The sequence below is a fragment of the Balaenoptera borealis genome, assembly GCF_965194805.1.
Source record: "Balaenoptera borealis genome assembly, chromosome: 5".
Lineage (NCBI taxonomy): Eukaryota > Metazoa > Chordata > Mammalia > Artiodactyla > Balaenopteridae > Balaenoptera > Balaenoptera borealis.
This window is the reverse complement of record NC_138862.1, coordinates 89877413-89902190: the sequence shown is the minus strand read 5'-3', so window position 1 is coordinate 89902190 and position 24778 is coordinate 89877413. Positions and strand designations below refer to the sequence as shown.

General features: G+C 35.2%; 1 protein-coding gene across 5 annotated transcripts in view; it reads right to left on the bottom strand.

The window, feature by feature from the left end:
- Positions 1-4604: 4604 nt before the first annotated feature.
- TBL1XR1 (TBL1X/Y related 1) overlaps positions 4605-24778 on the bottom strand; it is a 175771-nt gene continuing 155597 nt past the window's right edge. For all 5 annotated transcript variants that reach the window (XM_082394086.1, XM_082394088.1, XM_082394090.1 and 2 more), the window contains 6 exons: positions 18119-18240; positions 17902-17976; positions 14259-14386; positions 13502-13667; positions 10390-10491; positions 4605-9510 (listed from right to left, as the gene is read on the bottom strand). In XM_082394086.1, coding sequence (XP_082250212.1) covers positions 9484-9510; positions 10390-10491; positions 13502-13667; positions 14259-14386; positions 17902-17976; positions 18119-18240 — 620 coding nt within the window. In that variant the 3' untranslated portion in view covers positions 4605-9483. The remainder of the gene's footprint in view (positions 9511-10389; positions 10492-13501; positions 13668-14258; positions 14387-17901; positions 17977-18118; positions 18241-24778) is intronic.

Sequence of the window (24778 nt, the reverse complement as noted above, 5' to 3'; positions counted from 1 at the left end):
AATCTTGTTACATTGCAGCTTCAGATTCATTAGGTCCTGGGGTGGGACTTGGGACGACTTCTAACAAGTTTCCAGGTGAGGCCTATGGGCTCCAGTTTTGAGTAGCAAAACCCTAAACCACAAACTCCAAAGCAGCCTCCCTCTAGAGCTGAATGGGGTGATACAAGTATAGCTCCTGTAACTATTAAAAAAGAGGTACTTCGACTCATATACTGTTTATGTGTAACTGCCTTTGGAAACCTGGTAGGGGTGAGGTTTGAGACACAGTTTGGCACACATTTCCAACATTTATGAGTTCCTGACTGTAACAGCAGTAACAGCAAAAATATGCCTATCACCTTTAACGAGTGAAAATCATAACAGAGCTCTTGAGGTGAGAAGGGATGAAGTGCCTAATTTCTCTGGCTTTCCAGGTAAGGAATCAATGGACACTGTTTTAAGTAATAAATGGAGGTAAATACATACTATTTAAAATTTTAATAGCAGCGTTAGAAGACTGACATAAAACAAGTAATTAACACGTGCAACGTGGGTCACAGAGAGGGCCATACTGGGACGTATATAGCCAGATGAGCACACCTAGTCTAACGGGCCAACAACCCAAACAGTTAGAAACCCCTTGCCATTTACAAACAGTACCTCAAATTAAGCTGATCCTTTTAAAATTTCCAGTGTTTAGTAGTTTTTGACTTAGAAAAACAGCTTCAACCTAATTCCCTATTACAGCATTCAATTACAATACTTCACAAAGGCAGAGCCTATCTTTTCCTGCTCACCACTGTACTACTATTGTAGTGGGAAAGGCACTTCCTGGGACATACTAGATTTTCAACAAATAAATATGTGCTGAAAAAGTAACAAAAGAAGACCCAAGACTCGAGAAGGTAAAATGTGTAAAGATAGAATTTTTTTAAGTCCTATAAAAAAAGAAATGTCTTCTATTCTAGCACATGGACTAGGAATTTGGCTCCCAGCATTATTAGTGTATGTCACTAAATATTCTGGTAGTTCTGTAACTTTATAATTGGATTTAACCTATGTTATCTTGCTCCGTGGCAGAAATATTCTTCCACGTTTAAACAAAATCTTCCTCATATCTTGAACATTTAATGACTAGTTAACATAGGCTTAAAACATTAGTGGTTTTCTGCTAACTCCTGCCACATGATTGTCCTTTATTGGTCTAAATTATTTTCTCTCTTGTTCTTGTATGTACACTGAGTAAATATCCAGAGCATTTTCCCCAAGAAATCTCCCTTCCACAAATTCCCAAGTGACTCCTTTCAAAATAACATATTCAGTTAATGCCAGAAAATGGGTGGGTAGCAAGTTTTATAGATTCTTTGAAAATGCCTATTAACCAGGGGTGTACATCAGAATCAACCGTTGAGTTTGCCCTACTGATACACAATTATTTGTTTACTGCACCATTGTTTATAATAGGAAACAGTGAAAAAGTAAATATACATTATAGGGGGCTAATTAAATTATGGTATACAATACAATGCAACCATTAAAAATCAAAATAAAGGTAGCATATAGTATGCTTTATACAAGCAAGCATGATTCTCTAAGGGCTTTATATACGTTAACAATTTTAATCCTCATAACCAATCTATGAGGTAGGTACTATTGCTAGCCCCATTTTACACATGGGAAAGCCAGGACAATAACTCCTTAGGTCAAACAACTTAAGAGTGGAGCTGGGATTCAACGCAGACAGTCAGGCAGAATTCATGCCGTAAATCTCTATGGTAGACTCCACATCTACAGTAGAGAGGCGTATGCACACTGATGGCACAAAAGGCCCTGACCAGTTCAGTGAAAAAGCTAGTTTCTCAAATCCATGAATATTACAACCCTGTTTTTTTCTTTACGCATGTATTAAAAAATGTTTGGAAGGACACATAGCAAAGTGGTAACTGTGTAACCAACCACAGAAGAACTGGTTGGGTATTTGCAAATGGGAATTTTTCAATTTCTTTATGAGCGTGTACTTACGAATATCATCTATGCCACACAAACGTTAAAAAAAAAGGCACACATACCTAGCGCTATCATATTAGCGAGTAGGTTAAGGTAGGGCCAGGCATATTACTTTAAAAAGGGTTTTAGGGCTTCCCTGGTGGCGCAGTGGTTGAGAATCTGCCTGCCAACGCAGGGGACACGGGTTCGAGCCCTGGTCTGGGAGGATCCCACGTGCCGCGGAGCAGCTGGGCCCATGAGCCACAACTACTGAGCCTGCGCGTCTGGAGCCTGTGCTCCGCAACGGGAGAGGCCGCGACAGTGAGAGGCCCGCGCACCGCGATGAAGAGTGGCCCCCGCTCGCCGCAACTGGAGAAAGCCCTCGCACAGAAACGAAGACCAACACAGCCAAAAATAGATAAGTAAATAAATTTATAAAAAGGGTTTTAAGGGACTCTAAATCAACATTGTTTTTAAAAAAGTAAAATTTACTTACCTCTAATTTAGTCTTGGTTATAGTAAGACTTCATTTATTTCAACACACTTGTCCAACTTCAAACTTAAGTTTATTTCAACCGTTTCACGGAAGACATTTAAAAACATACCACACAGCTATAGTTTTACGTCATATTAAACTCAACTTGAGTTATCTGATGACTCTGGGCCTTCAGTATGATACTACCCACACCAGACATGTAAGTCGCCATTCCTTGGCCTGAGGTATTCTGCTCCTCAGGTACCCGAGTTAGAAAATCAGATAATTCACCTGGTCAAGTAGTGTATATAAATTGAGTCAGTAAAAGCTTATGTGGAGAAGGACCTGACAATATGTAGACTTTTCAAAATCCCCTAAATTTGAATGTGATATTCTGGAAGCTGATGTTTTCAAATGTCTGATCTCGGACGGAGTTCAGTGTGACCGGATTTTTAATGTAAGAAGAGTTGACTACTTGAGGTATCCATGCAGTGTTTAAATCCCTCCACAGCGGTCGAGGAGCCCTCCGACCTATGATTTTGGTATTTCTGGTAGTGCAGTATCTCTTAAAGCAGCCCATTCTGACACTGGATTGTATAACTTATTAAGATGGCTTGTTTTTTAATAGAATTGTGGTAATATTTTTCTGTGTAGATTACACCCCACTGGTCCTAGTTCTTGAAGTGTGAATTGTTTGCACAATTGATCATACAAACCCAACAACCAAGAAACGTTAATAATTGTCTTCTTACTTTACTAAACACTTTGTGTTTAATATATTTTAAATTATAAAGAAATTACAAGGAACTCCTAAAAAAATTTAATACAAAAATATTACAAGTTAGGACAAGTAAGCATTGAGATATGACATTTGAAGAGAAGAAACATGCAGAAAAAGTAGCATAGGGTTAACATTTCATTGTTGACAGAGCTTTGGTACAGCAGAGAAAAGCACCGTAAAACTACTGTCCATAGTGTCTTTTCCTCCACTGCATTTGCAAGCGTATATACTAGGGACACAGTAAACTTTAATTTGACCTGCTATGTATTATAATAGGTAAGAAATCTGAGCTACTGTATAGTGTAAGAACTAGGAAATTTCAGATAACCCTTTCTGCACTTGTTTTACCTCAAGCTTATACAGATTATAATCCTTAGTTGTCCAACACTTTTGGAGAAAGTGTAAAATGCAGAACAGTATTAACAATCTATGCCATGCAATAAAAGTTAACCCTTTGAAAATGAAAGGCTGTCAGAAAGTTCTAGTAACTGCAGTAGCTTATCATTTAATAAAACATGACAAGGCTATATGCCCATAAGTAGTTTATACTTAAGGTAATGGAAGGGAAATGTAGAAGACCTGGAGAATACAAGTTTTTAAAAAAAACAAAAGAAAACAAAAAAATATGCTCAATGATTCTTTAAAAAAGTCTCTAGGTAACTCTAAAGGAGTTGGAATTAATTAAAACTGGAAGGTGCCTAGTATCTTTCCTCACAGATTATAAGCTTTGTTAGCAACATAAGCCACTAGCTAAGGAAAAAAATTATTAAGTTATAATAGGTTTCTATGAAGAAAAAAGGGCATTAAGGATGTTGAGCACCCTGTCCTAAAAATCTTCAACAACATGTACACATTGTTTTGTGCTCAAATGCACTCTAAGCAAATGAATCTGTCTCTGTTTATGTGAAACAATGTCTTCTAAGTACAATATTGATTTTTTAAAATAATTCAAAAGTAATTGTTATTCCTTAGCTGATTAAATGCTCTATTAGTCTTTAATAAAAATAGTAAGTAATCCCTTCATTTAAAAAATCTTATCTCCTATGAGAAGTAATAAAATAGTAAAATTTGTAATTTTATCTATGGGCTTAAAGTGTCTATCTTGTAAAACAATATATTTATGAAATACAGTGGTTTGGGTTCTGATGGCAGTTGTTACAACTGGTAACACCAGTATGGGAGAATAGACATGCTATATGTTATGAAGGCTAACTCAGAGCAAAAAAGTTTATTCTACAAAAGAACACTGGAGGAGTAATTGCAATAAAATGTAAACAAGAAATTGTAAACAAGAAATAGCATCCCTCTCCCTTTACTTGACTAGTAAATAGTCTATACAAACTACATAGATATCAAAGGTTTTATATATGTACACAGCCAACATAATATCAAAATATATTTTATTCTGGACCTCTTTCAGATCTGATTCAAATTACAGTTGTCAAAGCAATACAATGCAAAGGGAAACTGCAACAACAACAACAACAAAAAATGTGCCTAGAAAGGAGAAAAGGGTCATTGGGGACAAATCATTGTGATGTGGAACCAAAATACATCATAAGTGTAATTAACATGGTCCAGGACAGCATAGAACATCTATATCAGTCTTCCTTACATAATAATCATGAAAACTGAACAATAAAGTTCTTTAACATGTACAAAAAACTGTCATGGGCTGGTTTACACTTGTACAACAGTTTTAAAGTTAACTGGATAACTAAAGAAATGATGCAGACATTTTAATCCAGTGCTATAAGTAGGCTCACAGAATTAGACCCAAAGGATTTGTAAAAATCAAAATTAGAACATTATAGCTACAATGTCAAAGTCAGGAAAGAAGAGAATTACTTCTGTATTTAGGGATTACAGAGCTACAAAATGCAGTCTGTCTGTTTTTGTTTGTAATGAGATGGAAAAGTACATTAGACTAGATACAACATGCAGAATGTTTTCTTGAACTTATCCAGAAACTCCAAAGAAAACATCATGAAACAGCTTACTAGAAAAAAAAATATGCCCTAGTTATTCACCCTGCTTCAACACTGTCAACGTAAAGGCAGAAATAAAGAATGCTATTAATACTTCAGAACTACTGATATAAGACATCAAATTTCTAAATCAGTGTATTAAAAAAGTGAACACTTTCTCTTTTTTTTTTTTTGCTCTCTCTTCTACATTTAATTAGAATCACGTTTAAAAAAAAAAAAACTGATATTGAATGTGACACGTCAGAGCTATTACAGGAAGGAGCAATTCATAACTTCCCTAACTCCCCTTCCGTCCCTGCTGATTCAGAAGAAAACAAACAAACAAACAAACAAAAAACCAACCAGGGTCTCTTGTAGATTTGCTGCTATTCCCCAAAATGTTGGCATTTGCTGCCATGCCACAATGTTGGTCCACTGAAATAGGATTTCTGTGGAAACTGTCAACAGTAATTCACCAAATGCAAGTACCGTCCTTAGCATGTGAGAATAAATGCGGGTTCTATAGAAATGTACAATGTGCTTAAGAAAACGAAAACTGTTTGAAAAGAGTAAATAGCACTGCATTTGAGATTTATTTTTTCTACTTATCTAGTAAAACTTAACATTTTTGCTGACATAAGAATGGTCATTTGTGATTCCTTTAAACAGCAAAAATGCATACTCCTCTTCAGGCCTCTACTCAATAATAGTTTACATTACTCTTAACAAAATCATTCTACATAAACAGATAGCTCCTTAAAAATAGTACTCTCTCATTAAATCTAATTTGACAGAAATAAGTTTAAGGAAAAAAGGAGTGCTTTATAAGTTAAGTGAAAAAGTACAAATCTTTGGCCTTTCTCTTGACATTTTTATATGTCAAAAAGCAAAAAACCTTCATGTAATTCAATCTAATGATTACTTTTTGCACCATAATTTGTTTTTTACACCACAAAAGGAGGCACTTTCAGTATCTGTAAAAGGTGTTTAATCCTAAAACATACTTACCTAGAGAATAATTAACTAAAACAGAATTCAATACACTCTAAGGACCCATTAGGAAATTAAAAGTTAACCACTTCTAAAAGTCACTTGAAAGTCAATGATGGTACCTGATCAATGACAGGAAATTGGGAATGGAACAAATATTAAGAACTTAGGGGATTTCCTACATGGAGAAGAAAAAAGATATTCCTTTACGATGTTTAAGAGTGACAGCTGCTCTTTCCTTATTCTATTTTAATCAATGAGTATTCTATTCATTCAAGTTTTCCTTTCTATTTTTCCTTATAAGTTTCTTACAGTAGCCTATACAACAATGATATATAATGAATACCACAGAAAATCTACTGGAATCAGTAGATCTTCAGATAAGTTCTTAGAGAGAAAAAAAAAAAAAGGAAGGAAAAATAAGCAAGAACCTCAAAAATAGAACTTTACAGGCTGTGAAACTTGGTCTCTTACGATCATGTTACTGCTCAAATTAGAGGCAATCTTATTTACGTCTACCGGAGCAGCATCGTGGCACATCAGCAGGCAATGATGATGGTGAGAACAGCAGCAAAAAGAAATAACTGTATGCTCACAAAGAACCCAAGCCTACAAAATGGATACCTTTCTGATAGTTTATACTTAAAAGACCCAAGACTTCAGGATAATAAAGCTCTGTATTTATAATCTTTTATATGTCCTACTGTGGCTATTATGCTTAAGTAAAATAGCTAAAGATAAAAAAAAAACAAACAACAACAACAAAAAAAACCCCCAAAAAACAGAGAAGATGACAACACCATAAACATGTAGCTGTCTATTTTGGCAGCTATACTGCAGAACTTCATGACTATCTTTTAATCAGCCGGGGGAAAAAAGTCAATAACTGTATGCAAATGAATAAATTGTCCATATCAAAATACAAAAAGTACTATCAATAATCACCTCTGACTTTCAGATTTAAATTCAGTGCAATTGACAAATGCATCGCTAAAGGAAAATGCAGCTTAAACATACTCAAAACATTTGTGTCTATTCCTGGGAGCACATTTAAAAATTATTGCACAGATTTTTAAAATTTTATTTACTTTTTTAAAACAACAACAGAGGTCAACCACAGATGTGGACCTCCAGCAATAAAAGCAGGATTTCAAGTGCCAGATACTCAGCATATTAGGTTTCCTACATAAGTCACAGGGTAATAGTTCTAAATATCTATAATGTGATCGAAAACCCTAAAAACAGCTGGCACAAAACCATCATGAATGACTGCCTCTCTGGATGTAAATTTTAAAAAATATTATTACAGTATCATAGTCCCCACTAACAACAACTGGGGTACACATAACAATGTATTGTGAAATTAAGTGTATTTATTCTCTTTACCAATAGCAAATGCTATCCTACCTTAGTAAAACCAAGACTTGCTTCAATCAATGCTGTTTTGTAAAAATAGCAAAACAACAAATGCTGAAAATCAAAGCTGCATTACTTGGGTTAAATCAGTTTCTACTTAAAACATAGGTTAAAATTTTAGCAGTAAAAGCTTCAAAATAATTAGTGACAGAGATAGTGTTATAAATTTGCCAGGCTTGATAATAAATGATATTCCTTAATTAAAATCTTTGAGACATAAATTTGACAACTATTCTCTTCAAAATCGACACTTCTGGATTATTACATTAATCATGACAAACCCTGTTAATCACACATATAAACATAGCCCCATGCTATCATTTGTAGATTCTGTATATTTTAGCTTTTAGTTGCATGAGCACAGGAGGTTTCTGATCTGATACCTATACCTTTAAGAAAATATGTGATATTATAAACAGAGTAAAAGACATGATATAGTAGTGATTACTGAAAAAACAAAACACAGCAGCTTAAATCTATCTATTATTTGAAAAAATGTAGTCACAAGTACCACAAATGCAGAATTAGAGCAGCAGGGAGGTTAGTGCAATTATACCTTTTAAAAAAATTTTGAATCACTGCTATGTGAAAACACCTTGAAGCAAGTCTTTTGTTTTAAAGATTGTTTTTAAACTAAGGTAGCAAACATTTTGCCATGTAATGGCAGTGTTATATGTTGTTATCTTGCTTTGTAAAAAGAAAAATAACATGAGAGATTTTTAATACTGGAGTTTGGTTACATTACATATTTAAGCTTCTACACAGAATGATGGACACTTTGAGAAGCTAATCCTTATCCAGAAACATTTTAATCTCTTAAAAAACAAAGCAAAAGAAACAAATAAACAAACAACAAAAAAAACCCAACCCTACTTTGCTCCTTTTCACAATAGTGCACATTTTAACCATAATTTAGTTATGGCTACAAGACATCAGAAGATTTTTTTTTTATGCATCTTCTCTCTATGGTATTAAAAAATTCTTTGTGCCCTTCTAGTCTTTAATTGGCAGAAATATGTCCCAAAAAAGAAACTATTGCATTTAAGCCACATCACCAAAAAACAAAACAAAAAAATCAAAGAGAAAAACAAAAAAACAAAAAAAACCTCACAACAAAAAAACAAAGCAAAAGCAAAAACAAAAAACAGAGCATAATACCCTTTTACTGATGTGTCTTACAGATTGACATGACCAAAGTCATATAGTTCCATTTAATTTCCAATTCCCCCTTCTACAACATGCACCAATCGAATATATGCTCTGGGAGCCATAAATGTACCAAACATCTATCTCTTCAAAAGAATGCATTAAAATATTTTTAAGAATTTTTTGTTTAAAAGGTGAAAAAAATATAAACAAGAAACTGATTCACTCCCTTACTTCATGCATCCATAAACTAAACCAAAAACAAAGTTTAAAAGCAAGAACAAACTACTGCTGCAAGTTTTTGTAAGTCCGTTTTCTCTGTACATACAAACTGCTAAACTACTGAAGGGAAAAAAGAATATAATCCATGGTGTCTGCTGATTCAAAGGGGAGAAACAAGGCTGTCATTAGTATCCAAAAACTCGTACATGTATGGGCTGCTTTTATAACGCTTATTTTTTTCTCTCTTCTGTTTTTCATATCCAAAACTTCTAAATGCTATTTTAGGGGCACAGCAGATTAGATTCCAGCACTTGGTGAACAGAATTCACAAGCTGTGACAAAATTCTGTCATCTTCAGGGTGCAATTTTGTTTATATACACTGTATGTATATATTTCTCTTAGATTTGGCTGTAGTGGACTGGCCATGGTTCAAGTGGGACTATAGCAGTACTTGGGTCGGGGACAGTCATTTTGGCTATATACACATTCATAGTCGGTCCATGGCTTCCAACTAGTAGCGCTATTTCCGAAGGTCTAATACACAAACCTGTAAGAAATTAAAATAATCAACCAGTGTGTAAAGAATTTCATTGTACATTTTTATACAGTTTGGAATCTATTTCTTAGTTCCAAGTTCATGAAACTGGTAAAACAAAAGTAATCATAGCAATGGGCACCAACAGAAACCAGATAAATTGTCTGAAAGTAGATGGAGTTAACAACCATGGGCTAATACTACAGAGGAAGAACCATGGCTAACATGCTGAAGATTTACTCTGTTAATTAAAAAGTAGAAAAAATATACTCAAAATAGACCATTTTCTAGCTCTTGGATCTTAATGAAAGATACTACACATTACATTAAGCTATTGCTTCAGTAAACAGCTAATAGCTATCCCCTTTCCATCTTCCCTTTGCTTTCAGAACTTTAGAGGCTGTAACTAGTATTTCTGTGAATACATGGCCAACCTCATCCTGAAAGTCTCTTGGTATCACACATTCCTCAATGCAGACCCTACTGCCTCTATTTCCCCTTCCCTGGGCCACCAACACTCTTCTGCAAGGAAGAGAAGGCAAAAATAGGCATTAAAAATTCAAGTCTCTCTCACAGTGCTACACTTAATTTCAGTGATGAAGTTGTACACTAAAAATAACTGTCCATTTCTTGATTATGAAGGCACTCTTCTGGCAAAGATAGCCTAAATTCTGTTCACATTATTTGAATGAAATGAAAATGAAAAGTATAGAGCCTTCAGTAAAAAAGGTCAATACCCATATCATAAAATTTATTTTTTAAAAAGAACACTTTTGTAGTCACTACCACAACAAGCCACATTTATTCACTATGCTTTCTCTCTTTCTTACACACACACACACACACACACACACACACACACCCTTTGGAAACACTTCATTATATACTTACTGAACCATCTGATGCACTGGCTCCAACCTTGTCTCCTGCTGCATTCCAACAAACTTCAAAAATTCCACCTGTTCCCCTATAGCTGTGAACTAGAGCACCTGTCTAAAATAATGAGAAGCGGAATCTTAAAAATAATATATTATTATATATGTCCAAATACTGAGGTAAAAATATTATATGGCTTTATTTCTAGCAATCCAATGTAGGATTTAGCTTCAACTTCAAAATAAACAAGTTCTGAAATACCAGAAACATAAAATGATGATCCTTTCACAAACAGACAGCACTAGTCTGCTCTCAACAGATCATACACATACATACACACACACACACACACACACACACACACACGGCTTCTCCAGTATTGATAACCATTCTTAGCTAAGGTATCTTTGGTCTCTTTGACCCCAGAAGTGCCCCTAAGCTAGGAGAATTATAAAAGAAGCTAAAAGAGCATATGTACATTATTATTGAAAGATGTTTTTAAGTTAAAAGAAAACAAAGTACAACCAGGAACACTACCAATTTCATCATCAATTTAGCCGACTCATAAATATAACTCAATTATTTTACTCCTTCCGCAATGGAAACCAAAATCATTCAGCTGCCATTCAATAACTGAAACTTAGTACAAAAATGTATTCTCTTAGGAAACCAGTTATTAAACAGGGCAAAGGTCAGAGGTTCTGCTGTGAGAAATGAGAAATAATGAAAAATATGCTTCCAGTGTTCTGTCCTGACAAACCAGAAAAGTATCTCTCAGCTTCATGGTGAACTAAAAAACTCAAACTGGAAGTAGCAGAACTACCTAAACACAACATGGCACCAAGACATAAGCTTCTGAGACAGCTAGCCCTAAGCTAATCACTAAGCTAGAAGATCACAATGGGAAGTCTCAACTGTTGTTTCCCTCCTACCTAAAATTTCTCACAATTTAAGAGATTAATGAAAAAGCACAGAGTACAGGAGGCCTTAAGTATCTACAGTTAATTAGAAGAGAATGGAGTGGCGCCAACGAGATCTAAGATAGGCTGTTGTATAGAGTGTAAAATCTACAGGACTGTCAACTTTGGGGTTAAAAACCGACACTGTCTTTCAATAGTACTTACCAATTTCTAAGCTTGAATCAGGCTATAACTGAACGGAAACAGCATGGTCAACAAGCCAGAGCTAATCACATTAACAAAAGCCAAAGGACCCTCAGCATCTACTCAAACCTGTGTTCTGACCAGACTGTAACAATTTAACTGTCAAATGCTTAGGTAACATATCATCCAAGTAATGAAAGAAAAAACTAGATGTACATATTGACAAAAAGACAATTACTTTCTCCTGCACTGAAAACTCGTAAGATGCATTTTGCTATTTTCAAACTTAAAAGAAAAAAAGTAAAATGACATTTTGATACACAATAGTGATACAACAAAACAGTATGGTTACTCAAATGCCCTTAGAAGTCTAGCAGTATCTTCCCTTAGAACTCTACAGTTCTATACCCAAATTTTATTTTAAATTAATTTACTCAAAATGGAGTAAATGAGTGATGGAAAATGTATACAACCAGCAGATTATCTATAAAGCCTCTGCTATTCAATCAAAACAGAAAGATTGGGAATTCCCTGATGGCCCAGTGGTTAGGACTCCAGGCTTCCACTGCAGGGGGCACGGGTTCAATCCCTGGTTGGGGAACTAAGATCCTGCAAGCCGGGAAGTAATTAGAAGTAATGAGAGAGCTCAGCAGGTTTGATGGAGTCAACATCAACATGCCAAAATTCATAATGTTCCAAACATGAGCAACCACCAGTAAGTAAAAGGAATATTATTTTTTAAAACATGCTATACACGGTAACAATAAAATCCGTAAGGCATCTCAGAATACATTTTGTAAAAAAGAAGATCTTTATGAAGAAATTATAAAACTCTACTGAAGGAAAAAAAAAAAGACTTAATGAGGGGGAATAACAAAGTTACAGTCATTAAAATTAAACTAACAATGCAGGTACATACAAATGTATCAATCAATGGAATACAAGAGAATCTATGAACAAACCATACAAGAACATAGTATATGGAAGAAGTGACATTCTGAAACAGTGAAGGGACAGTAAATAGTGCCAAGAAAACTGGCGATCCATAAAGAAAGACAGAATTAGAACTATACCTCACACCATATATAAAAACCAATTCTAAGGGAGTATAATATAAATGAAAAAATAAAACAGTGGGAGTATAAGATGAAAGAATCATAATGCTTTTATTTACAAAAAACCTCAAGAAGAATGAAAGAGAAACCGATAAAAATAGTTATCTGTAGAGGATCAAGAAAAAAATGGGAGCAAAACTTCTCAGTGTATACCTTTTCATAATGGGGGGAGGGTGTTGGAGACCATTTGAATGTATAACTTAATCAAAAATAATATGGGAAAATGATGATTTATGCAAAATAGGCTGACCAACTATGGTGGTCAGCAACACAAAGAGAAACAACCCACAATAACTTATTGTGCTTATAATACAAGCAGCAAAGATCTGATTTTTGAACAGGGGGTGGGGCAGGGAGAGCCATGTGACTGATATTAAAGAAAAAATATTTGGCATGTAAAAACTAAAACACTGAAAAGATTAAAATAATGAAAGCAACAAAACTGTTTTCTCCATTTTTAAGAAAGGATCTCTGTAGCATTGTCCCTAAAAAGGTGGTACATAGTTTTAAGTTCGCTTCTGATAAATTATGTGTTCAATCATAAAACCTTGTCCTTTAACACATTTTTTTAACTGCTCATATATACCTTCTCCAAAGACAATTCTTTAAGAAAATAAAGAAATGGTATCATTTATCTAAATAAATGCATCTTGAACTCTCACATTTCATGTCTGCAAAACTGTTGGAAAAAATAAAACAGAGACTCTAAATTTCGGTCCGTATTATGAAAATCTCACTTCAGCTGGTTTCGATCTTTACTTAGCTGTAAATTCCCCCAAAAAAGTGCTCATATAAAAACGAAGAACTGAATTAATGACACAAAATGACAACCAAAACTAAAAAAAATTTTGTTTAGACAAATGCTTCTTACTAATATAAGAATACTTGACTGTTTTAACTTGGACATACCTGTGTGTTCCAGATGTGCACACATTTGTCAAAAGAACCACTCGCCAGATACCTGCCATCAGGACTGAAAGCTACACTGTACACAGGCTCTTGGTGTTTTGTCAGAGTATGGATGCAAATTCCTCGGTCTACATCCCATAATCTAACAGTAGAATCAAAGGATGCACTGACAAGGGAGAAAAAAAAAAAATTTTATAAGTAATGAAATACTCTCAGCCCCACCCCCAATCTACAATATTCAGCCATTCCTAACAGCTAGCCACGGATTCCTCATGAGAAGCAGACTGTGCTGTTAGGAAGAAAGTGTTCTGGAAACAAAGCTAATTGGAGAAATGGCAGCTTCATTAAGGGCATCTCCAAGTCTGTAAACTGGAAAACATAAATGAGCTAATTCACTGTATTCCTTTACTCTTTAAATAACTCCTTTATACTGACCCACAGTTTTGAAATGCTACATTAAATATGTTTTTGACTTATTTTTTTTAAATGCTGAAAAAACTTTATTGCATTATGCCTCAATTACTTGGGTTTTAATCAATATTTGACATTATCAGTAAATTATTTGATATCTCCAGATACAAACATCCATTATGACCAAAAATAATAATAAAACTGTGTCTAAAGGTTCCCATTAAAAAAAAATATTCCTTGTAGGATACATTCCCATTTCATGGAATTTTTCCTAATTTTCTGTCATATTTATAAGAGGTTTTCTTTGTAAAAGACTCATAAAGGAAAAGCAAAACAGAAATGTTACCTTGCTAACATGAGGTTGGCATTCGGATTATTTGTCCCTGGCCCTGTTGGACTCCACTTGATAGTATAAATTTCTTTATTATGTGCTTGCAAATCATGGACACAGTTGTCTTGTTTCATACTCCATATCTAAGCAAAAAGGAAAAATGTATGTAATTATTTTTCCATACAAAGGGTACTTTTATAATATTATCTTGCCAGTCCAAAATATAGCAGTGTAACCAGAACAATAATTATAGAGATCAAGAGAATATATACAAATAAAGTGTAGAATATATTTAATATTTATCTTTTAAAAATGACAAATTAGCTTCAAGTCCTTTCTAAATATTCACTATTGTGAGGCTTCAGGATTCAATTAACTGTAGTTCTAAGATTACTTTTGATAAGCTTCAGATGGTACAAACTTCAACATTCAGTAAGTTCCTCAGTTAATGATCCTACAATGCTTAAGGCATTAGTTTTTATGCTGTCCTTTAAAATAAAAGATCTACATTATAAATTCCTCTTAGAATTTAGAATCAGGAACTATTTTGCAATCAGGAAGAGAAAATAGATAAGCAACATACAGATAAATATAATATGATTCATGTTGACACCAAAGCATAGGCAATGAAAGCAAAAAAAAAAAAAGCAAGTGGTACTACATACAATTAAAAAGTTTCTGCACAGCAAAGGAAACAATCAATAAAGTAAAAAGGCAAACTACGGAATGGGAGAAAATACTGCAAACCATATATCCAATAAGGAGTTAATTTCCAAAATATGTAAGGAAATCCTACAACTCAACAGCAAAAAACCCAATAACCCAATTTAAAAATGGACAAAGGACTTGAATAGACATTTCTCCAAAGAAGATACACAAATGGCCAATAGGTGGTGTATGAAGAGATGCCCAATGTCACTGATCATCAGGGAAATGAAAATCAAAACTATGAGATACCACTTCACAACTGTTAGGATGGCTATTAAAATTTTTAAAAATGTCATCAAGGTTGTGGAGAAATTGGAAACCCTGTAAACTGTTGATAAATGAATGCAAAATGGTGTAGCCACTATGAAAAATAGTATGGAGGTGCTCCCCCAAATTTTAACAACTACCACTATATATGATCCAGCAATTCCACTTCTGGGTATTTATCAAAAAAAAAAATCGAAATCAGGATCTTGAAGAGGCATTTGTATGCCCTTGTTCACTGCAGCATTATTCATAAAAGCCAAGATACGGAAACATCCTAAGTGCCCATCAATGGATGAATGGATGAAGAAAATGCATATATATACAATGGAGTATTATTCAGCCTTAACATATGGGGAAATCCTGCAATACGTGACAACATGGATAAATTTTAAGGACAAATGTTGCATGATTCCATTTACATGATGTATCTAAGAGTCAAACTCATAAAAGCAAAGAAAAGAATAGTGGGGATAAACAGCAAGGTCCTATAGTATAGCACAGGAAACTGTATTCAGTATCCTATAATAAACCATAAAGGACAGAAACTAACACACCATTCATTGTAAAGCAATTATACTCCAATAAAGATGTTAAAAAAATAAAAAATAAATTATTGGTGTAAAAAAGAAAAAACATAATGGAAAAGAAAAAAAAAAAGAATGGTGGTTGCCAGAGGTGGTGGGGTCGCAGGGAGGGGCTGCTAATCAACAAGCATAAAATCTCAGCTCTAGAGATCTGCCTCACTGCCTTGTGCTTACGGACAATAACACTGTTTTGTACACTTAAAAATTTGTTAAGAGTAGATGTCATGTCAAGTATTCTTCCCATATAAAATTCAGAAATTGTAAATGATTCACCACATACAAGAAACTGTGAAAAGTAACAAAGCAGTAAAGTTAAAATGGTGAGTAGAGAATACGCCTTTCTAGAGTTGAAAACATGCCTATGTATACAGGTTAAAAAATAATTCATATTATTTTTGAGCAAAAATTAAGAGAAATCTACACCAACAGTATTTCTAACAAAATCATTCAGTAAAGACATGGGGGGAAACCTTGCCAAATACAAACACACATACACCAAACCCAAGTACTGACAAAGAAACAAAAATTAGCTGTGCTTCACACTTCTGCAATGAAACTAATGAGATAATGAAGCAATAACATCATGTTTTTGTATCCTAGGTATATATAACTCCATGTAAATAAATCCAAAAGGTATGTTTCCAAAATGTATTGATATCTCATGTGAGCGTTCGATAGCACTGATAACACTGACCACTCTCATCCATCACCCCCCTTGAAATACTCTTCTCTCTCCTCACCATTTCCACTGAGGTCATTCCAATTTCCTTTTGGAGTCTCATTCCTCTTGCGCTGCTAAATGCTAGAGTTTCTTAAGACTTTTTTAAGCTTTCCTCTTCTTTTACTCTGTACATTTCCACCTACACAGTTTTGTCCATGCCCATGGCTTTGAATGACTACCCACCTATTGAGAATTCCCAAATTTTTTATGTCAGGCTTAGAATTGTTCTCTGAGCATCAGACCGACCTGGCACCTCCACTTGCATGACTCAAAGGCACTGTCCAAGCTGGACATAATCTTCTCACTCATCTGCTGTTCCTTGTTCTCAAAATATGGCTTCACTAGACATTATCCATCCTTCTAGCTTCTGCTTTAAAATTCTATGACCTTTTATTATTCTTAGAACTAAAAAAAAGCTCTCTAACACTTTCTAATTTAAACTTCTCTCTCTAGCTGCAACTCAGTCCCTGACAGTAGGCTCTCTATAGCCACCGGCCTTCTTTCATTTCCTCGTATGTGCCATACTCTGTTCCAGAAGAAGTTTTTCATTTTATAAGCATAATGCACGTGCACGCAAAGTAATCTCACAAACAAGAGCGTGAAGAAAAGCATTTTTACCAGCAACGTTTACAAAGGAGTCCAGGCTTGAAAAAACTATCTAACTAAAAACAGCAGGTATTTAAGGAAAAAAACCACCAGGTTACCAAGGTTACATTTAGTCTGTTCATGGGAAGAGGAAAAGCAGTTTTCCTTCATGATTATCCTATCTATAAGGGTCATCACGTCTGCAGTCACTGGCACTGTAAAGTCAAAGATAAATTATTTTCATACAGTTAACATGGTGAAGCATAGGGTGCAAGCTTCATTAATTTTGAAGATTAGTATTATGTTGTTCTTTGTCTCAAAATGCCTTTCTTCTTTAATTTTGGTATGTCATATGCATAGGTGCTAGGTGTTAGTTTTTGCTTTTAGTTATGCAACAAGAAAAACATAAATTCATATTGAGATGTGAATACTGACATGCCAACTATACTCACTCACCAATTAAGCTATATATCTACTATATATCAGTTTCCCAGAAAGGGTGATATATACTCACACCACAACAAAATCCAATTAACACAATTCTCAGAATTTCAGTCAAATCCATGAATCCTACAAAGATCTTTGCTATCTGTGAGTCAGATCCTTACATGTGCAAATAACCTTTAATTGTACCAATATATGACTCCCTAATAGTGAAGACAATTTATAATAGTACAAACCTCAGTATCATAATTCCCAACTATAAGAGAGACATTCTGAACAATCTTAAAACAGCCAGAGCAGCCACACTGTGTAACTCCTCAACCCCATTTCTCCCCACTATCTGAATTACCTTTAAAGTCATGTCATCAGAACAGGATGCCAGGAGATTGCCAGTTGGGTCCCATTTGATAGCATTTACTTCATTCTAAAAATAACAGTGAACATTCACATTTTCATTTCATAGACTTGGTTGTTCTTTGGGTATTAAACATGCACACTTCAAAACCACTCGAAACATTACTTATTCATCATAATCACTTTAAAGGAGGGAAAAAAAGGTTTCTCACCGTGTGTCCCTGGAATGTTTTAATAGGTCTGTCTTGTCCTAACTTACAGACATGAATGCACATATCTGTACTACAAGAAGCAAAGGTGTTGTTGCTCTGCCAATCAACATCCAATGCTGGCGCTGAAAAGAAAAACAGGCAAGGTTTGCATTCATTCCACATGTACTGAAATCTAGGAGCTTTAGTTTTAAACCACGGTTAGACATTAAGTATGCTAACAGGAACTTAAAATATTTTACTTTACACTTTTTATGGTATTAATAGAATTTTTAAAATTACAGTACTTAAATATTACAAATATTAATACATTTCAGTTTGGTTGTCTCCATGTGAGACACAGCCTAATAGAAAGTACACTGGCCTGGTCACCAGGAGATGAGGGTTCCTGAGAGCTTGCCCTGTAAATTACTAGCACTGGATTCTTGGTTCCTCATTTGCAAAATGATAAAATTAAATGTGATGCTACACTTCCTTTTGTTTCTGAAATTCTGTGAGTGTTCAATGGATAAGAAGCCTTGTTTTACTACTCCCTAACTAGTGGGCCCTAAGCAAGTCACCTCTCATGCTATTTTGCTCTTCTGAAAAAAATGGGGGGACTTCCCTGGTGGCGCAGTGGTTAAGAATCTGCCTGCCAATGCAGGGGACAGGGGTTTGATCCCGTCTGGGAAGATCCCACATGCCGTGGAGCAACTAAGCCCGCTCGCCACAACTACTGAGCCCGTGCGCCTAGAGCCTGTGTTCCGCAACAAGAGAAGCCACCGCAATGAGAAGCTTGCACACCATATCAAAGAGTAGCCCCCGCTCGCCACAACTAGAAAAAAAAAAAGCCCGCGTGCAGCAACCAAGACCCAACACAGCCATAAGTAATAAATAAATAAATAAATTTATAAAAATCAAAAAAATTAAAAATAATTTAAAAATGGGGATAAAACCTTTAAGCTTAGTATCCAAGGATATTGTGAAAATCAAGTTGGATTATATGTATGGAAAATACTTTGTAAATTACAAGTTAGACAAACGTTACACTGAGTAAGTATCATTTCCACTGTCTACTCAACTGATAAATGGAATATTGCATGATTTGCAAATACATTTTTCTTCTAAGTGATTCTTGTCAAATACCTCTTAAAATCTACATCATTGAATTTAAAACCTCAGACGCCCAAAAGCTGGCTGGCATTTAATACTTATTTTAGCTCTGATATGATTAAAGATTCTTTCCTTTCATTTTCCCCTGGTGCAAAGTGCAAAGCCTCTCTATAATTAGCAATGCAGATTAAGATAATGTAGCAAGTAACTGGGTTAAGCAATAGGAGCGTATCAAAAACACTGGATTTAGAGTAGGCAGTAGGTAGTTGGGGGGAAAGGTGAGATTCAAAAACCAAGCACCCTTGGCTCAAGATAAGGAAAACCCTGAGGTGCAACAAACACTCCAGAGCCCTGCCTGGATCAGGTTGAGCCTGGACCTTCTTCACCAGCAACTGCTCCCTTTCTCGGCTCCTTCTCTCTTTCCTATCCTGCTTCTGGGAGAATCCCAACTAAATCAGTCAGTGAACAAAAACACAGGCCCACTGTGATCAGCACTATGTTTGATTTGCTGCTGTTTGTGTGCATCACAACTTCTTAGAGCAACGTAGACGACCATCTTATTCAGCTGTCAGCTTATCTTCAGTCCATTCCTCACCACGCTTTGCCCTGCTATGCTCTACACGCAGGGGGCTGACTCTTGCAAATTACATATCCCAGGCCTCTGTGCCTGCAGGTTTCCAGATGGGCTCATTCAGTGGAAGATACTGTCGAGAGTCCAAGGTCAGGAGAAAGAAGGCAGACGGGCAATTTCTGTAGTCCTCTCTCTTTCAGACTGGGTCTTTGGCAGTGACTATGATTGCTCCACAGTACCTATTCTTGGCAGGCAGCCTCTCCTTTGAGGTTCCCATCCCCACTGGGTAGTTGGATCCTATCTTCTCCTCTACAGTCTTAGGTTTACTGCAGTTGTTAAACTCAGTTACTTCATCCTCCTCTATTTTTCACTCTTCCAGTACTTCCGCAACTGTTTCCTTGTATTATGCTCCCTTTCTTGGATTACTTGGTTTAGATTTTGTTTTTGTGCCTTGGAATTGGATTCAGTGACACCACCTTCATTTTCACAGTAAATATTACGTAACACATTACTGACCAGGGGGATTTTTGTAGAAACTAACGCCTGTGGCTGTAATACATCTCTGGTCAAAAATGCATTAAGATATAATTAAAAAAAAACTATTTCAACAAAATGTTCCTTTGGTAAATACTTTGTTATAGTGTTAAGAAGTTGGGGGGGAAAGGCCTGAAAATCTAACTAATTTAAAGGACAATTAAAAGTATAACAAAATGCTATGAAGAAAGCCAAGTATCTGTCATACTCCACCAGGGTGTTAATTTGGTAGAGAGTCATCTGCAAAATGTTAAATAGGAGGCTGAGAAAATCTGAAACAGCATTCAAACAAATACACCAATAGGTTCAGAACAAAACAAAAACAAACCGTATAACCAGGTAAAGATAAGTGGAGGAAGCTGGGGAATGGTGCCATATGAGTTATATGATTAATACTTCTGTGATATGCCTGGCTCATAAGATACAATGATAACAGATTGGTATAATCTAAGAACCCATACCTCCTTACTTTATATTTATTCCTAAAATTTAAAAATGAGGTATCACCTCACACCGGTTAGAATGGGCATCATCAAAAAATCTACAAACAACAAATGCTGGAGAGGGTGTGGAGAAAAGGGAACCCTCTTGCACTGTTGGTGGGAATGTAAACTGATACAGCCACTATGGAAAACAGTATGGAGGTTCTTTAAAAAACGAAAAATAGAATTACCATATGACCCAGTAATCCCACTACTGGGCATATACCCAGAGAACACCATAATTCAAAAAGACACATGCACCCCAATGTTCACTGCAGCACTATTTACAATAGCCAGGACATGGAAGCAACCTAAATGCCCATCGACAGACAAATGGATAAAGAAGATGTGGTAAATATATACAATGGAATATTACTCAGCCATAAAAAGGAATGAAATCGGGTCATTTGTAGATACGTGGATGGACCTAGATACTGTCATACAGAGTGAAGTAAGTCAGAAACAGAAAAACAAATATCATATTTAATGCATATATGTGGAATCTAGAAAAATGGTACAAATGAACCGGTTTGCAAGGCAGAAATAGAGACGCAGATGTAGAGACCAAACGTATGGATACCAAGGGGGGAAAGCGCAGGGGGGCGGGGGTGTGGGGGTGGTGGTGTGATGAATTGGGAGATTGGGATTGACATGTATACACTACTATGTATAAAATAAATAATAAGAACCTGCTGTATAAAAAAATAAAATAAAATTCAAAAAATAAATAAAAATGAGTCTAGGTAACACAAGTTCTTTAGGATAAAAACACATCTTTAACATAAAATGTATTTTTATGTAGGTAATATGTGAGAGGTGTGTTTACTATTACTAGTCTCATTTTACACATGATGAAAGAGGCTAAGAAAAGTTAATTTGCCTAGGGTTACACAATCTTTTAAATTCCTGGAGCTGGAATTCCCTGGCGGTTCAGTGGTTAGGACTCCGTGCTTCCACTGCAAGGGGCACGGTTGAATCCCTGACTGGGGAACAAGGATCCCACAAGCCGTGCAGTGCAGACAAAAAAAAAAAAAAAAAAAAAAAAAAAAAATTCCTGGAGCTAAGATTCAATTTCTGCGTCCTCCAATTCTGATTTATTTTTTGGTTAACCCATGCATCCTTCACAATTTAGAAAGGTAACAAACCTATGAGGGAAGGGAAAAAAGGCATTTAATATTCATTTGCTTTTTTTTTTTTTAAAAAGCTTCATTGAGATATATAATTCATATATCATAAATTTCATCCATTTAAAGTGTGCAATTCAATGGTTTTTAGTATATTACATTAATAATTTTAAAATATTGTGGTCATACATAACATAAAATTTGTCATTTAATTAACTGTACAATTCAGTTGTATCAATTACTTTCACAATGTTGTACAGTCATTACCACTATTTTCAAAAGTTCTTCATCACCCCAAACAGAAACTCTGTAACCATTAAGCAGTAACTCTCCATTTCCCCCTCCTCCCAGCCTCTGTAACCTTGAATCTTTACGTTCGTCTCTATGAATTTGCCTATTCTAGACATTTCATACTCTTGAAATATCTAGAATCATACTCCAGAATGATTCTAGATTCTACTCATGTAGAATCATACTCTTTGTCCTTTTATGTCTGGTTTATTTCACTTAGCATAACATGTACAAATTCTCTGGTATTGTAGCATGTATCAGAACTTCATTCCTTTTTATGGCTGAATAATAATCCATTGTATATAGAGACCCATTCTGTTTTTCCACTCATCTGCTAATGGACAGTGGGTTGTTCCTACCCTTTGGCTACTGTGAAAAATGCTGCTATGAACATTGACGGACATGAATTCGTTCAAGTCCCTACCTTCAATTCAATTACCTAGGAGCAGAATTGCTGGGTCATATGGTAACTCTATTTAGCTTTTTGAGGAACTGTCATACTGTTTTCCACAACGACTGTACTGTTTTACATACCTACTAGCAAAGTACAAGGATTCTAATTTCTCCGCATCATCGTGAACACTGTTATGTTTTATAGCCATCCTAATGAATATGAAGTGGTTAACTCATCTATAATCATGATTTATGCTTTATATAAGAGTGTATATGGACAAAAATACAGTACAGGAATTAAAATATGGTAATTTCAAAAGCATGGTAGACTTTCATTCCTGATCAAGATGGAGTAACAGGGACCAAATTTACCTCCTGCCCAAAACAACCAAAAAAATTACAAAATATATGAAATAATAGTTCAGAACTCTGGGCACCAGGCAATAAAGGACCGCAGTTCCGGAGAGAAGGGAAATCAACCAACAATGTGCCTCTATAACTGCTCAAACATATGATCTGGAAAAATGTCCAGATCTTGGCACAGGGAAGAGGAATCTCCCTAGGAAGAGATTAATGAAATTCCTGAGCAGAAGAGATAAAGCTCAAAACCTGGAGAACTGAAGGCAGCTAGAATTCACAGTACTAGAAAGGACAGAGCTATGCAGACAGAGAAAGAATTCTGAAGACCTGCAGTGGGCCCTATTCACACAATTAGCTGAGTACTAATCAGCACAAGTATCTGACGATACTAGCTGAGACCTGGGAAAGAACCACTCAAAAGAATTAGAAGAAACAATGCCTGATACTCAAGACTGGGAAAACCTTCTGATTCATGGAATACTGGTTAGAGTACATCTAGGTTCTTGTCTCAGTACCAGGAAATAAATAGCCCTACGCCGAGCACTGTTTCACTGCCATTTAACAAATCTTACAAGCATGATCCAAAAGGATCAAACCATATCCAAGTAATCTAACTATGTCCCAGAATAAATTCACAAATACTTATAAGAATACAGAAATATCCAGCAACCAACGACATAAAATTCAAAATGCCTCACTTCCAATCAAAAGTAACAAGGCATGCGAAGATGCAGGAAAATATGACCAAAATGAAGAGAAAAATCAAATCATAAAAACTGACCTAGACATTAAAGCACTTGCAACTATATATGATTTGTTCAAATACTTAAGTAGCAACATGGAAGATGTAAAAAAAGACCTAAATGAAACTTCTAGAGATTAAAACTGAAACATGTGAGATAAAAAACGTACTGGATGGAATAAACTGTAGATTAGATGTTGCAGAAGAAAAGATGTGTGAACTTGAAAACAGCAGAGATAATGCAAAAAAAAAAGACTGGATAAAAAAATGAACAGCACACCAGTGTATTATGGGACATCAAGCAGACTAATAAACATAATCAGAATTTCAAGTTAAAAAAAAATGTGGGGAGGAGGTAGAATATTTTTTAAAGAATAATGGTCAAAAATTTTTCAAATTTAAAGAAAACTATGAACGAAGAAATCCAAGAAGCTCCAAGGACAAAAAACATAAAGAAAACTAAACCAAGGCACAACATATGCAAATTGCACAAAATCAGTTATAAGGAGAAAAATCTTAAAAGCAGCCAGAGAAAACAAGACAAGAATAATAAGGATAAAAATGGTAGCAAGTTCAAATTGAAAATAGTAGTAAATAAGAAGAGGACAGAGCAACATTTTCTTTAAAGTACTGAAAGAAAAAAACCCTGTCAACCCCAGAATTCTATACCCAACAAAAATATCCTTCAGTAATGAAGGTGAAATGAAGACTTAATACCTACAAAAAGAATTCATCAACATGAGATTTACACTATAAGGAATGTTAAAGCAGTTCAGGCAGGAAATAAATGATGCCAGATGAAACTACGTATCTGTGCAAAGGAATGAAGAGTTGGAAATGGTAACTATGGGTAAAAAATTTTATTATTTAATCCCTTTAAAATATCACTTGAAGGTAGATGGTGGTAAGTTAAAGATGTGTACTATAAACCCCAAGGCAACCATTATAATAAAAGATTTACAGTTAATAACCCACCAAAGGAGGAAAAATGTAATCATACAAATACTCAATTAATCCAAATGGAAGAGGAAAAATAGCAAAAGAAGATGAGATAAATAGAAATATGATTAATTT